Source organism: Zootoca vivipara, chromosome Z, assembly GCF_963506605.1.
Source record: "Zootoca vivipara chromosome Z, rZooViv1.1, whole genome shotgun sequence".
In the NCBI taxonomy this organism is placed as follows: domain Eukaryota; kingdom Metazoa; phylum Chordata; class Lepidosauria; order Squamata; family Lacertidae; genus Zootoca; species Zootoca vivipara.
In genome coordinates this window covers 3,842,427-3,858,342 of record NC_083294.1, presented here as the reverse complement: position 1 = coordinate 3,858,342, position 15,916 = coordinate 3,842,427, and the positions used below count along the sequence as shown (strand labels likewise).

General features: G+C 47.1%; 1 protein-coding gene across 1 annotated transcript in view; it reads left to right on the top strand.

The window, feature by feature from the left end:
• The window catches only part of NR6A1 (nuclear receptor subfamily 6 group A member 1), a 32,120-nt gene that overhangs the window by 5,459 nt on the left and 10,745 nt on the right, over positions 1–15,916 (top strand). Inside the window, exons 2-8 of the mRNA XM_060270605.1 lie at positions 570–611; positions 1,377–1,433; positions 3,021–3,251; positions 6,892–6,947; positions 11,473–11,630; positions 12,484–12,714; positions 14,329–14,583. Coding sequence (XP_060126588.1) covers positions 570–611; positions 1,377–1,433; positions 3,021–3,251; positions 6,892–6,947; positions 11,473–11,630; positions 12,484–12,714; positions 14,329–14,583 — 1,030 coding nt within the window. The remainder of the gene's footprint in view (positions 1–569; positions 612–1,376; positions 1,434–3,020; positions 3,252–6,891; positions 6,948–11,472; positions 11,631–12,483; positions 12,715–14,328; positions 14,584–15,916) is intronic.

Genomic DNA, 15,916 nt, shown 5'->3' with positions numbered 1-15,916 from the left:
GCCGTTTCCGAGCACAATTCAAAGTGTTGGAGCTGACCTTGAAAGCCCTAAACGGCCTCGGTCCAGTATACCTGAAGGAGCGTCTCCACCCCCATCGTTCTGCCCGGACACTGAGGTCCAGTGCCGGGGGCCTTCTGGTGGTTCCCTGATTGCGAGACGTGAAGTTACAGCGAACCAGGCAGAGGGCCTTCTCGGTGGTGGCACCCACCCTGTGGAACGCCCTCCCATCAGATGTCAAGGAAATAAGCAGCTATCCTATTTTTAAAAGACATCTGAAGGCAGCCCTGTTTCGGGAAGTTTTTTTATATTCAATGCTGTATTGTTTTGATACTCGATTGGGGGCCGCCTAGAGTGGCTGGGGAGACTCAGCCAGATGGGCGGGGTACAAAGAATAAATTATTATTATATATGTATATCATAAAGCACTGTAAATATATCTCTATGTGAACAGAGGTATTTCTTGCGGAAAGCTTCCAGGCTCCCTTCGCAGAGGGGCTAAGCCATGATCTTATCCTTGCTTATAGCACCAACCCAATGCTGTCTCTCTTTCCTGTCCCCCCCCCCCCCAGGTTTTTACCGGGAGCCACCTTCCGAACATGACCCGCCTCCCGGTAAGTGCGGACGCTTCTGATTTCCCTCGGGAAATGGGGTTTCAATGGTGGAAGTCCAGAGCGGTTTGAATCCCTGTGACGGGGTGAGCTCTCGTTGCTCGGTCCCAGCTCCTGCCAACCTAGCAGTTCAAAAGCACGTCAAAGTGCAAGGAGATCAGTAGGTACCGCTCCGGTGCCTATTGACAATGACAATAAAGATTTGTTCTATTCTATTTATTCTAATAATAATAATAATAATGGAATTGCAAGTGCAAATAGATCAATAAATATTGATTTCAGTAATGCAACTTCTTATTTTTTATTTTCCTTTTAATTTTGACAAATGCTTTCTTTTGGAAATTCCACAGCAATAGAACAAATAGTTACAATAGTACAAAAATAAACAAAACCAAACATCACTATGACATATCATTAATTACTCTAGCTGGCCCTGCCACGCGTTGCTGTGGCTCAACATTAATTCCATTGCATTTATAATTGACCCACCTAATGGCAAATAATTACGATGACAACAAATCATGGCTTGACATATCTTGCTTTGCATGTCAGCATCTATCTCATAGATTGGTCTCACCTTTTTAGTTGCGTTACTGAAATGAATGCATTTTTGACGATATTATAATTTACTGAGTTTCCCCTGTAGGTACCGCTCTGGTACCTATTGACAATGACAGTAAAGATTTATTCTATTCCATTTATTCTATTATTATTATTATTAATAATATTGGAACTGCATTTCAAACCCTGCCTCCTTTCTCTTCCTAGCTACGGATGTTGAACCGATCAACTCCCCTTCCTCCGTGCTTCCCTTGAACGCTGGCAGTAAGTACCTCTTTTCTCTCTCGCCTGGGAGAACCAGGGATTTGCACACGGACACATACATATACACATGTGTGTGTGTACAGGTGAAACTCGAAAAATTAGAATATCGTCGAAAAGTGTCTTGATTTCAGTAATGCAACTTCTTTTTTAGTTTTCTTTTAATTTTGACAAATTCCACCATAATAAAACAAATAGTTACAATCATGCAAAAATCAACACAAATCAACATCACTATGACATTTCATTCATTACACTAGCTGGCCCTGCCACGCGTTGCTGTGGCTCATCATTAATTCCAAATCGCTACAATCATACAAAAATTGACAAAAATAAACATTGCTGTTACATTTCATTAAATTATAATACCGTCGAAAACTCCATTGATTTCAGCAATGCAACTTGTTATTTTTTATTTTTCTTTTAATTTTGATAAATGCTTTCTTTTGGAAATTCCACAGGAATCAAATAATTACAATAATACAAAAATCAATAAAAATAAACATGGCTAGGATATTTCATTCATTCCTTTTATAATTGACCCGCCCAATGACAAATAATTACAACGACAACAAATAAAGGCTTGACATATCTTGCTTTGCGTGTCATGCATCTATCTCATAGATTGGTTTCACCTTTTAAGTTGCGTTACTGAAATAAATGCACTTTTCAATGCTATTCTAATTTTCCAAGTTTCACCTGTATGTATATATTGCATGTGTGTGTATATGTGTGCGTATATATATATGTGTGTGTGTGTGTGTGGCACCTCGCAACATGAATGCCTCGCACAACGAAAAACTTAAAAGACGAAAGCGTTTTGCGATGTTTTTGGTGACTCGCAAGACGAAGTTTTCTATGGCCGTACTTCGCAAGACTTTTTTTCCCACGGGTCCCCCCCTCCATCTTGCGAGGCATCACTGTATATGTATATGTGTGTGTGAGTGTGTGAGTATGAGAAATTAATAAGATTTTAATTCGGCGTAGGCAAGGAAAATAACAGTGCTGTCTTTCCATTTTCAAAGCTCTCTGCTCCTTATGCTGAAAATCCTTCAATTTATTGTCTGTCCTTTGGGCCTTCAAAGAACAGACGGTATTTTCCTGTGTGTAACACAACCCCCCCTTTTTTTTTACTGTATATTCCTGCGTATAAGACTACTTTTTAACCCAGTAAAAATATTCTCAGTTGGGGGTCGTCTTAGATGCCCAGTCATCTTATACGTTGGAATATACGATATTTTATTTTTTTCTATGGTTGTCAAGCTTTTTTTGTTTGTTTGCAAAACGGTTTGCAGATAGGCAATGATACTCAGATGGCAGGAGCGCCTATCCCTGAACTCTGTAGGAGCTTAGATAACTGGAGGTCCCGTATTTTTCTATAAGACACCCCCCATTTTTAAGAGTTTAAAGCAGGCACCCCCAAACTGCGGCCCTCCATATGTTTTGGCCTAGGACTCCCATGATCCCTAGCTAACAGGACCAGTGGTCAGGGATGATGGGAATTGTAGTCCAAAACATCTGGAGGGCCAAAGTGGGGATGCCTGGTTTAAAGCGTGTTTTCCCCCCTGTTTCCTCCCCTGCTCTTTGCAGGCGACCGGGCAGAGCAGCGCACCTGCCTGATTTGCGGCGACCGCGCCACCGGCCTGCACTACGGCATTATCTCCTGCGAGGGCTGCAAAGGCTTCTTCAAGCGCAGCATATGCAACAAGAGGGTCTACCGGTGCAGCCGCGACAAGAACTGTGTCATGTCCCGCAAGCAGCGCAACCGTTGCCAGTACTGCCGCCTGCTCAAGTGCTTGCAGATGGGAATGAACCGGAAAGGTAACCTCTCTCGCGGCATTGCGGGGGCTGGGGGTGGAGGTAGCTCAGTGCACGCTCTCTAAGTTTCCTAATCGAGCGATCGATAGCTCATCTTTATTGTCATTGTCCCATACAGAACAATGAAATTAGAAAAAACTACGTAGATAGTTTTGTCGTTTAGTCGTGTCCAACTCTTCGTGACCCCATGGACCAGAGCGCGCCAGGCCCTCCTGTCTTCCACTGCCTCCCGCAGTTTGGTCAGACTCATGTGGGTGGCTTTGAGAACACTGTCCAACCATCTCGTCCTCTGTCGTCCCCTTCTCCTGGTGCCCTCCATCTTTCCCAACATCAGGGAATTTTCTCTTCTCATGAGGTGGCCAAAGTCTTGGAGCATGTTGGTAGCTTTGAGAACACTGCCCAACCACCTCATCCTCTGTCGTCCCCTTCTCCTTGTGCCCTCCATCTTTCCCAGCATCTGTCCTTCCAGTGAGCCCTCAGGGCTGATTTCCTTCAAAATGGATAGGTTTGATCTTCACGCAATCCATGGGACTCTCAAGAGTCTCCTCCAGCACCATAATTCAAAAGCATCCATTCTTCGACGATCAGCCTTCTTGATGGTCCAGCCTTCTTGATGGTCCTTCTTGATGGTCACTTCCATACATCACTACTGGGAAAACCATAGCTTGAACTAGATGGACCTTTGTCGGCAAGGTGATGTCTCCTCTTTTTAAGATGCTGTCTAGGTTTGTCATTGCTTTTCTCCCAAGACGCAGGCGTCTTTTGATTTTGTGACTGCTGTCACCATCTGCAGTGATCATGGAGCCCAAGAAAGTCAAATTTCTCACTTCCTCCATTTCTTCCCCTTCTATTTGCCAGGAGGTGATGGGACAGGTGGCCATGATCTTAGTTTTTTTGATGTTGAGCTTCAGACTATATTTTGCGCTCTCCTCTTTCACCCTCATTCAAAGGTTCTTTAATTCCTCCTCACTTTCTGCCATCAAGGTTGTGTCATCTGCATATCGGAGGTTGTTGATATTTCTTCCAGCAACCTCACTTCCATACATCACTACTGGGAAAAGCATAGCTTGAACTAGCCGGACCTTTGTCAGCAAGGTGATGTCTCTGCTTTTGAAGATGCTGTCTAGGTTTGTCATTGCTTTTCTCCCAATAAGCAGGCGTCTTTTAATTTTGTGACTGCTGTCACCATCTGCAGTGATCATGCCTCAAACGGTGGCCAATGTGGGCGCAGATTCGTTGCCTCGGGGGCTTTTCTCCATGGCAACATTAAAAACAGAAAAGAAATTGTGACATGAAGTGCAGCTCGTAAAGCAGCAACAGAATGTGGCAGCGAGGAAGATAAACTGGGACCTTTGCCATAGCTAAAGCAGGAGGGGGAAGGAAGTTGCTAAAAGATGTTTGTGGGGGATTGCATGGCCAGAGAAGAAGCTCATTAAAGAAATGAGGGAGGGAGAGGAACTCAGCCTGATTTATTATTGCTCAGCCCTGCCAGGCGCTCTACTGAGATGGAGGTTGTTGCCATGAGAACCTAAGCAGAGCCTGCTGCAAGATCAGGCCAAAAGAGCCACTTGCTCTAGTTATCTCCTGCTTGGACTACTGCAATGCGCTCTATACTTTGAAGGTGACCTGGAAACTACAACCAGGGCCGGTGCTTCCATTTAGGCAAGCTAGGCCATTTCCTAGAGTGCTGAAATGGAGGGGGCGCTGAACAGCCCGCCCGGTGCCGCCTGCAGGGCCGTCTCTGGGCCCGGGCTGGGGAAGGAGGACGACACGGGAGGCGATCCTCCTCTGAGGCCGTCGCTGCTTAGCGGGAAGGAAGGGGCGGCGCCCAGAGGCGCCGCCCCTTCCAGCACGGCTTCTGATTGGCTACAAGAATCTCCTGCAGCCAATCAGAAGCTGCGGGTGCCTCTGGGCGCCGCCCCTTCTTTCCCGCTGAGCGGCCGAGAGCGGGAAGGAAACGGCAGCGGCATGGAGACTGCCTTCACCGCCCATGCCAATTAGCTACCTCCGCAAGTTAAAAAAGGGAAGCCCCTTTTCTTTCTTCCCCCTTCCCTGAAGCTGCTGGCGTGTGTGTGTGCGTGTGTCAGGCCCCGTTTCTTCGGGTTCAAGGGGGTTCATTCACAAGGGGGGGAGGATAAGGAGGAGAAATGGCGGCAACGGTGCGCCTCAGCCGGTTCTCAATATGATTGGCCGGAGGGGGGGCGCCAGAAGATGATCTCGCCTAGGGCGCAAAAAAACCTAGCACCAGCCCTGACTACAACTAATCCAGAATGCGGCAGCTAGACTGGTGACCGACCACATAACACCGGTCTTGAAACACCTCCATTGGCTCCCAGTACATTTCCGAGCACAATTCAAAGTGTTGGTGCTGACCTTTAAAGCCCTCAACAGCCTCGGTCTTGTAGACCTGAAGGAGTGTCTCCACCCCCATCGTTCTGCCCGGACACCGAGGTCCTCTGGCAGTTCCCTCGCTGTGAGAAGCCAAGCTACAGGTAACCATCTTAGTTTTTTGGATGTTGAGCTTCAGGCCATCTTTTGCGCTCTCCCTCATTTCACCCTCATTCAAATCATAGCTGTCAAGTTTTGGATTTGAAAATCAGGGATCAGCACCCTCACCTGTCCCCGGAAGTGCCTACCGCAGTTTGGTCAAACTCATGTTCATAGCTTCGAGAACATTGTTCAAACATCTCGTCCTCTGTTGTCCCCTTCTCCTTGTGTCCTCCATCTTTCCAACCTCAGGGTCTTTTCCAGGGAATCTTCACTTCTCATGAGGTGGCCAAAGTCTCGGAGCCTCAGCTTCAGGATATGTCCTTCCAGTGAGCACTCAGGGCTGATTTTCTTCAGAATGGATCGGTTTGATCTTCTTGCTGTCCATGGGACTCTCAGCAGTCTCCTCCAGCACCAGAATTCAAAAGCATCCATTCTTTGGCAATCAGCCTTCTTGATGGTCCAGCTCTCACTTCCATACTGCTGTCACCATCTGCAGTGATCATGGAACCAAAGGAAGTCAAATCTCTCACTTCCTCCATTTCTTCCCCTTCTATTTGCCAGGAGGTGATGGGACCAGTGGCCATGATCTTGGTTTTTTTTTTATGTTGAGCTTCAGACCATCTTTTGCGCTCTCCTCTTTCACCCTCATTCAAAGGTTCTTTAATTCCTCCTCACTTTCTGCCATCAAGGTTGTGTCATCAGCATATCTGAGGTGGTTGATATTTCTTCCAGCAATCTTAATTCCGTACCTTACACTGTGATTATAGGTGAAACTCGGACAATATGAATATCGTCGAAAAGTGCCTTTATTGCAGTACTGCAACTTCTCATTTTTTATTTTATTTTCAATTTTGACAAACGCTTTCTTCTGGAACTTCCACAGGAATAAAGCAAATAGTTACCAGAATACAAAAATAAACTTTGACTTGTATTTGTCACTGTGGAGCCGAGTCCAAAGTTTCGGAAGGGAAGGGGTGGAACCTTTCTTTTCCCAGCGTCTCACCGATAGCACTCCCCCCGACCCCCTGTCACAATATTAGGATGGCGCTCTCCCTGGTGGCCCACCTTGTCTGCCCCACTCTGGTGCAGGTGGCTGGGGTGCCGGCGGGCATGTCCCTAACCATCTGCTCTTGCTGCCTTCTTGTTTTTCAAGCGATCCGTGAAGACGGGATGCCTGGAGGAAGGAACAAAAGCATCGGACCCGTCCAGGTGAGCTGCCCCGCCAAGCCTTTGCCAGCCACGGGGGGACTCCTGAGAGCCAGTGTGTGGTGTAGCGGTTAAGAGAGGTCGACTCGTAATCCGGTGAATGGGGTTCGCTTCCCCGCTCCTCCACATGCAGCTGCAGGGTGACCTTGGGCCAGTCACACTTCTCTGAAGTCTCTCAGCCTCACTCACCTCACAGAGTGTTTGTTGTGGCGGAGGAAGGGAAAGGAGAATGTTAGCCGCTTTGAGACTCCTTAGGTAATGATAAAACGGGATCTCAACTCCAAACTCTTCTTCTTCCCAGGTGGCTCTAGCCGCATGGGACACGAGCCGCAGAGACAAGCGTCTCCCAGTCGTCTGTTTCTGACAGAACTCTTGAGCAGGCGCCCCCCATACTTCGGCCCTCCTGGCGTTTGTGGGACTACAATTCCCATCATCCCTGACCCCCTGGGTCCTGCTGGCTAGGGATTGTGGGAGTTGTAGGCCCAAACATCTGGAGCAGGCATCAGCAGCATGTCACGGAGGCCGTTTATCGGGCCTGTTAGCCGACCCGCTTGGCAGGTCCCCCGCATGCTGCGCTAAACCGACGTGGCGCGGGGACACGGCGAGTGGCGCCAGAAACGGAGGCTGCACAGATGCTGGAAATCACTTCTGTGCAGGTGCAATTTCCGGTATCTGCGCAGCCGGAATATCGTCGAAAAGTGCATTCATTTCAGTTAGGCAACTTAAAAAGTGAAACCAATCTATGAGATAGATGCACGACGTGCAAAGCAAGATATGCCAAGTCTTGATTTGTTGTCATTGTAATTATTTGCTGTTAGGCAGGTCAATTATAAATGGAATGGAATTAATGATGAGCCACAGCGACGCGTGGCAGGGCCAGCTAGTGTAATTAATGAAATGTCATAGTGATGTTTATTTTTGTATGGTTGTAACTATTGGTTTTCTTCCTGTGGAATTTCCAAAAGAAAGCATTTGTCAAAATTTAAAGGAAAATAAAAAAAACCAGAAGTTGCATTACTGAAAGCAAGGCACTTTTCGACGATATTCTTATTTTCCAATTTTCATCTGTATGTATGTGTGTGTACCTCGGGTTGAGTACCCAATCCGTCCTAGGGTGCCCTTCATTGCACGCGCAAAGCACCGATAGAGCAACTCTGCGGACACGTGCAGAACTCTTCTGCACATGCACGTGCGGCAAAACCCGGAAGTATGTGTGTGTGGATCAGGGTGGATCACAATTTAAATCACTAGTCAGTAAGGCTTGATTTAAATCATAGCTGTCTACATAAAGACTAATTCTTGCTGGTATAACTTGAATATGCAAGTAGATGAAGATTTTTAGAATCACAACTTTTCATATTAGTTTTTTTACCCCCAGTTTAATAGGTTAATCATTCATTTTTGGACAACTTTTCTGTTGTACTTAGGAAGGAGAAAAATAATCATGACCTTAATAATAACAATTTAAATAGATTTATTCAACTGAAACAATAACATTACAGCATATGTTATTTGCTTAAACAAACATTCATGTTTGGTAACTAATTTGGCTAAACAAAAACAATATATATATATTTTTATAAACTTAGACTACACATGAAAAACTTAAATACTGTTCTGTCAGGGTTGATGTGGCTATTCTTGAGTAACGAGCCTCCACATGCTTGTCTTTAAGATGGTTTTATTAGTGCACATTATTTACAGTGTAACGAGCTGGTGGTTTCATGTCCGCTCAGAATCAGATTCCTGCACTGGCGATCGCCGGGTTCTAGACCAACATAAAAGCCTCGGAACTGTGAAGCCTTTCCCTTTTCTCCGCCTCCTCAATTCCGGTGTCGGGGGGGAATGGTCTGCGGACTGACTGACTCCTGTCCCCTCTTCCTCCCTCCCTCTCTTCCTGCCTATGGAGCAAGGGCTCTTGGATGTTGCTTGAGGGCTGGCACTCCCTTTCTGTCTCCTGGCTCTGCCCATCAGACCCTTCGCTCTCGTGGCTGCTCGGAGACAAGCTGCTCCTGATGAGGGGGAGGCTGTTCTCTCCATGTCCACTCCAACAATCAGAAAAAATATTGTTTCTATTCTATTCACTGAACTTCTTGAAACCTAGCACTGAAGGGGTTGGTTCTGTATTCATAGGTTTGTAGAACAATAGGATTAAGATCTTTTTCTCAACTCTGTTCACGTTATAACATTTTTGCTGTGAAGAAGAGGCATGCGATCTCTGCTGAGTCAAATTCAGTTTTGAGAACTGCAAAAGTCAACCAAGCATCTGTGATAATATCTTGCAGGCAGAGAAACTGCCCAATAATCTTACAAAAACCTCTGGAAGAGCATGACATTGTGAATGGATTAATGGAATTTATTTACCAAAATTAAACATATACAACCTTATTCTACATAATTAAAAAACTAATCTTTATTTCATGATGGAATAACCTTTGGATGGTAATAGATTTTCCTCAAAAAGCATTTTATTTTTTAAAAAATCCAATTTAAATAAAAAAAATGATTTTTTGTTTGTTTTTTTAAAATCATTGTGTGTGTGTGTGTATAGATAGATAGATATGTATGTATGTTATTTGTAGATAAGCGGCCCCCAAAACAGCCGCTTCCCAGTAGAAAAATCTCATGCAATTACCCTCAGGACGTCGTAAGTCTGTTGCAGCGAAACAATATATATACTGTATTTTTCCATGTATAAGACTAGCTTTCCCCCCCTAGAAAATAAAGTGCAAAATTTAGGGATGTTTCATACAAAGGGGCCATCTCCTCCCATTTTCTTAAATCGGAGCCCCCAAAATAAGGGTCGTCTTCTACATGGGGGCATCTTATATGCGAAAAAATACAGTATGTGTTTGTGTTATTTGTAGATAAGCAGCAGCCAATAAATAAATAAAGTAGATCGAAAGCGACTTTATTTAAAAGGCTGTTTCCTCAGTCCATGATAGTGCAGAAGCTCTAGCCCAGGGGTCAGCAAACTTTTTCAGCAGGGGGCCGGTCCACTGTCCCTCAGACCTTGTGGGGGGCCGGACTATATTTTGAAAAAATAATAATGAACGAATTCCTATGCCCCACAAATAACCCAGAGATGCATTTTAAATAAAAGGACACATTCTACTCATGTCAAAACACGCTGATTCCCGGACCACCCGTCTGCAAAGCCAAGCTGAGATGCTGTGGAGAGGGAAGCTTTCCTAGCTGCAGTACCAGTGTAGCCGTCGCTAGAGGGCGCTGTTTTGCAACCTCTCCCTTACTCCCAGCATCCCCGGCTGTCTGAGTTTTGTGTTCGGGAACAGTGGGTTTTACCTGCTAGAGGTGTGACATCTATCTATGCAAACTGTATATCGTCACTCGCATATTCGCTTGGGACGTTGTGTCCAAATGTAAACGCAATCGGGCAAGCGGTTTCGGAGAAAAGTGGGCTTTAACAAACATGGAGCTTCTACATTTTTATATATATTAGGGTGATGACTTTTTTACAACCTCATTTCCCTGTATCATAATTTGATGAGCTTACATGAAAGATTATATTATTTCATTTAAAAAAACCTCACGCACAAAATGATTTTTAAAAAATTATTGTTCAGTTACTGTAAGCAGATATATAAAAAAAGTCACTGTAAGCAGATATAAAATTGAACCCAAGCTCCAGAGTCACATATATACATTATATAGGGTCATCAAACACACAAGGAAGCTTTTTTTAGCTGAAGTAACAGTATAGACGCCGCTAGAGGGCGATGTTTTGCTTCCTCTCCTGTAGGTTCTTTTCCCAGCATGCCCGGCAGGGTCTGCTGGCTGAGTTTTGAGGTTCCAAAAAGGGGCTTTTACCTTGCGCAGATGCAGCATTTGTATACCCTATGTTGCTAAGAACATTCCCCATTGTGGAATGTGGTGTTGTGTCCAAATTTGATACGAAATCTATATAGAATTGTTAATACAATTTTATGAAATGGTAAAACGGCATACCAAAAAATTAAAAACTGTTTGTGCGTAACCTTTTTAAATATTTCAATGGAATATACCTCATAGGCAAAAGTTCATCCATTTGTGCTACAGGAAATAATTTTTGAGAAAAAAAATGAAAAAGTCATCACCCTAATAGATATAGATGAGGGAGTTCTGTTGAGATTTTTGTACATAGCTTTCGATCTACTTTTGCCTCTTTCCTACTGCAAGATGCAGGAAGTGCAGGCTGTTCTCTACAGAGGGCAGTCGCATATCACTGGCCTCTGGATTTGTCAAGGCATCGGCAACCGGGGCAGCCACTGGGAAGTTGGACGTTGCCCCACACACGCATTTCTTACAGAGGGTGCCCTCTGCGGTCGAGGACCGTCCGCCCCCCACCAAAGGGGGCGGCTGGGTAGCAGCTCAAAGGTTGGCAGGGGGCTGGCGCGGCGGTTCCCGACCCGAGAACCCCTTCCTCCCAATGGCCCGCTCGCCAGGGAGGGAGGCGGGGCGGGCTTGCGCGCTGCGGCCGGGGTCCATGCACGTCCCTCCTCTCCTTCTCAAACCCCCCCCCCCCCCGCAGATCTCCGAGGAGGAGATTGAGAGGATCATGTCCGGGCAGGAATTTGAAGGCGAAGCCAACATCTCGTGGAGCAACAACGGAGACAGCGACAACAGCTCGCCCGGAAACGGGGTGTCGGAGAGCAACCAGCCCTCGCCGGTCTCTACTCCTTCTTCAAGGTGGGACACCGGGGGGGGGGGAGACGGGGAAAGGTTCTCAGGCCAGACTAGAACGGGAGGGGGCGCGGTCGGAAGCCGGTTCTCGCATTAGGGGCCTGGTAGTGTACCAGGGTAGAATTGGCATGTTGATTCAGTCAGCTCCATCTGGTACGCAGGCTGAGACCCTACCTGCCCGCGGACTGTCTCGCCAGAGTGGTGCATGCTCTAGTTATCTCCCGCTTGGACTACTGCAATGCGCTCTACGCGGGGCTACCTTTGAAGGTGACCCGGAAACTGCAATTAATCCAGAATGCGGCAGCTACACTGGGAGCGGCCGCCGAGACCACATAACACCGGTCCTGAAAGACCTACATTGGCTCCTAGTACGTTTCTGAGCACAGTTTAAAGTGTTGGTGCTGACCTTGAAAGCCCTAAACGGCCTCGGTCCAGTATACCTGAAGGAGCGTCTCCTCCCCCATCATTCTGCCCGGACGCCGAGGGCCTTCTGGCGGTTCCTTAGGTACGAGAAGCCAAGTTACAGGGAATCAGGCAGAGGGCCTTCTCGGTAGTGGCACCCACCCTGTGGAATGCCCTCCCACCAGAGGTCAAAGAGAATAACAATTACCAGACCTTTAGAAGGCATCTCAAGGCAGTCCTGTTTAGGGAAGCTTTTAATGTTTGATGGATTTCTGTATTTTAATATTTGGTTGGAAGCTGCCCAGAGTGGCTGGGGGAACCCAGCCAGATGGGCGGGGTATAAATAAATTATTATTATTATTATTGTTATTATTATCAATCATGGCGAGTTGTGGAAGCTTTGACGCCCCCTCCTCTTCCATCTCCCGTCCCTACGACCTGCCTTTGCCTCTTCCAGCAGATCCGTCGAGCTGAACGGATTCGCTGCACTCAGGGAACAATATATGGGGCCGCCGGCGCCGGCACCTTACCAGTACCTCCCGCACCTTCTGGGCTGCCCAGCTCACTCGGCCCTGCTGCCCCCACAACCCCGAAGCTTCGACCCGCAGGCCCACGGCCTCCTCATCAGCCAGCTGGTCTCGGCCGAGGACCTGGAGCCGCTTGGCACCCCGATGCTCATCGAAGACGGGTGAGTGGAGCCTCGTCAATCGGGGGGAAGGGGGGCCTGCTCTTCTCCAGCTTGGCCATGTACAGGTAAAACTCGGATAATTAGAATATCGTAGAAAAGTGTGTTTATTTCAGTAACGCAACTTCAAAGGTGAAATCAATATATGAGACTCAAACAAGATGAATTTGGGCCCAGTCTCCTTCAACATCTTTATCGATGACTTGGATGATGGGCTTGAGGGCATCCTGAGCAAGTTTGCAGATGACACCAAATGGGGAGGGGTGGCTAATACCCCAGAGGACAGGATCACACTTTCAAATGACCTTCACAGATTAGACAACTGGCCCAAAGCAAACAAGATGAATTTTCACAGGGAGAAATGTAAAGTACTACACTTGGGCAAAGAAAAATGAAAGGATGAACAAGGAGAAATGTAAAGTACTACACTTGGGCAAAATATAAAATGAAAGGCACAAATACAGGATGGGTGACACCTGGCTTGAGAGCAGTACATGTGAAAAGGATCTAGGAGTCTTGGTAGACCCCTAAGTTGACGTGTCAACAGTGTGATGCAGCATCTAAAAAGATGAATTTTAACAAGGAGAAATGTAAAGTACTCCACTTGGGCAAAAAAATGAAAGGATGGGGGACACCTGGCTTGAGAGCAGTACATGTGAAAAGGATCTAGGAGTCCTGGTAGACCACCAACTTGACATGAGTCAACAGTGTGATGCAGCAGCTCAAAAAGCCAATGCAATTCTGGGCGGCATCAATAGGAGTATAGCATCTAGATCAAGGGAAGTAATAGTACCACTGTATTCCGCTCTGGTCAGACCTTACCTGGAGTACTGTAAGAGCTGTTTGGCAGTGGAATTTGCTCCCAAGGAGTGTAGTGGAGTCTCCTCCTTTGCAGGTCTTGACGGCCATATGTCAGGAATGCTTTGATGGTGTTTCCTGCTTGGCAGGGGGTTGGACTGGATGGCCCTTGTGGTCTCTTCCAACTCTACGATTCTACATGCAAAGCAAGATATGTCAAGCCTTTATCAGTCAGTCGGTCAGTCAGTTTTATTCCACGTAGCCAAACCGCAATAAAGACAGAATCATTCAACAATTAAAAGAAAATATGCTAGATGAATACAAAGAACTTAAAACATTTACATGATCAAACATTACCAACTCTTAACAGAGCTATAGAAACACAATATACAGGTTAAGACTTTAAACAATAAAATTTATAGGCTAAAATCACTACATGGGGGTTGCGGCGCTCATCTCTCTTTACTGGCTGAGGGATCCGGCGTACAGCTTCCGGGTCATGTGGCAAGCATGCCTAAGCCGCTTCTGGCGAACTAGAGCAGCGCACGGAAACGCTGTTTCCTGCTGGAGTATATACTTGCACTTTGACGTACTTTCGAACTGCTAGGTTGGCAGGAACTAGAACCGAGCAACGGGAGCTCACGTCGTCCCGGTGATTCGAACCGCCGACCTGATCGGCAAGCCCTAGGCTTTGGGGTTGAACCCATGAAAAACAGACGCACAGAGGGATGGTGTTAAATGGTTCGAACGTAGCCACGATGGCAGCCTCTCGGTTTGGTCCCCACCCCTGAACTGCTCTCCCCCCACCGCTGCCCGTAGGTACAGAGTGACTCAGTCTGAGCTCTTTGCGCTGCTGTGCCGCCTGGCCGACGAGCTGCTCTTCCGCCAGATCGGCTGGGTCAAGAAGTTGCCGTTCTTTGGCGAGCTCTCCATCAAAGACTACACCTGCCTGCTCAGCTCCACCTGGCAGGAACTGGTCCTCCTCTCCTCACTCACTGTCTATGGCAAACAGATCTTTGGGGACCTGGCAGACGTCACCGCGAAATACTCCCCCTCCGACGACGAGCTCCACAGGTGAGACCGGGCCGCCGCCCCGTCTTGTTTCGGGGTCGTGTCAGGATGCAATAATAATAATAATAAATTTTATTATACGCCGCCCATCTGGCTGGGTTTCCATAATTATAAATGGACCGTTTTGGTTGCCCTCTTCTGGATACGCTCCAGCTTGTCAGTATCCTTCTTGAACTGTGGTGCCCAGAACTGGACACACTACTGCAGGTGAGGTCTGACCAGAGCAGAATACAGTAGTACTATTACTTCCCTTGATCTAGACGCTATATTCCTATTGATGCAGTCCAGAATTGCTAATAATAATAATAATAATAATAATAATAATTTATTCATACCCTGCCCATCTGGCTGGGTTTCCCCAGACACTCTGGATGGCTTCCAACAGAATATTAAAATACAACAACCTATTCAACATTCAAAGCTTCCCTCAACAGGGCTGCCTTCAGGTGTCTTCTAAAATCTGGTAGCTGTTTTTCTCTGACATCTGATGGGAATGCGTTCCACCACCGAGAAGGCCCTCAGCCCTCTTGTAACTTGGCTTCTCGCAACGAGGGAACCGCCAGAAGGCCCTCGGCGCTGGACCTCAGTGTCCGGGCTGAACGATGTGGGTGGAGACGCTCCTTCAGGTATACTGGACCGAGGTCGTTTAGGGCTTTAAAGGTCAGCACCAACACTTTGAATTGTGCTCGGAAACATACTGGGAGCCAGTGTAGATCTCTCAGGACCGGTGTTATGTGGTCTCGGTGGCCGCTCCCAGTCACCAGTCTAGCTGCCGCATTCTGGATTAATTGCAGTTTCCGGGTCCCCTTCAAAGGTCGCCCCACGTAGAGCGCATTGCTGTAGTCCAAGCGGGAGATAACTAGAGCATGCACCATACTGGTGAGACAGTCCGCGGGCAGGTAGGGTCTCAGCCTGCGTACCAGATGGAGCTGGTAGACAGCCGCCCTGGACACAGAATTGATGTGCACCTCCATGGACAGCTGTGAGTCCAGAATGACTCCCAGGCTGCGCACCTGGTCCTTCAGGGGCACAGTTATCCCATTCAGAACCAGGGAGTCCTGCACACCTGCCTGCCTCCTGTCCCCCCCACACAATCAGGATTCGAGCTCAATCTGTTAGCCGCCATCCATCCTTCAACCGCCTCCAGGCACTCACACAGGACCTTCACTGGCTCTGATTTGAAAGAGAGGTAGAGCTGGGTATCATCCGCATACTGATGAACACCCAGCCCAAACCCCCTGATGATCTCTCCCAGCAGCTTCATATAGTTGCAAATGGCCTTGGCATGGCCTGCTATCCATCAATCACTTCCTTGATAAATCCTTCTTGCTCTGCG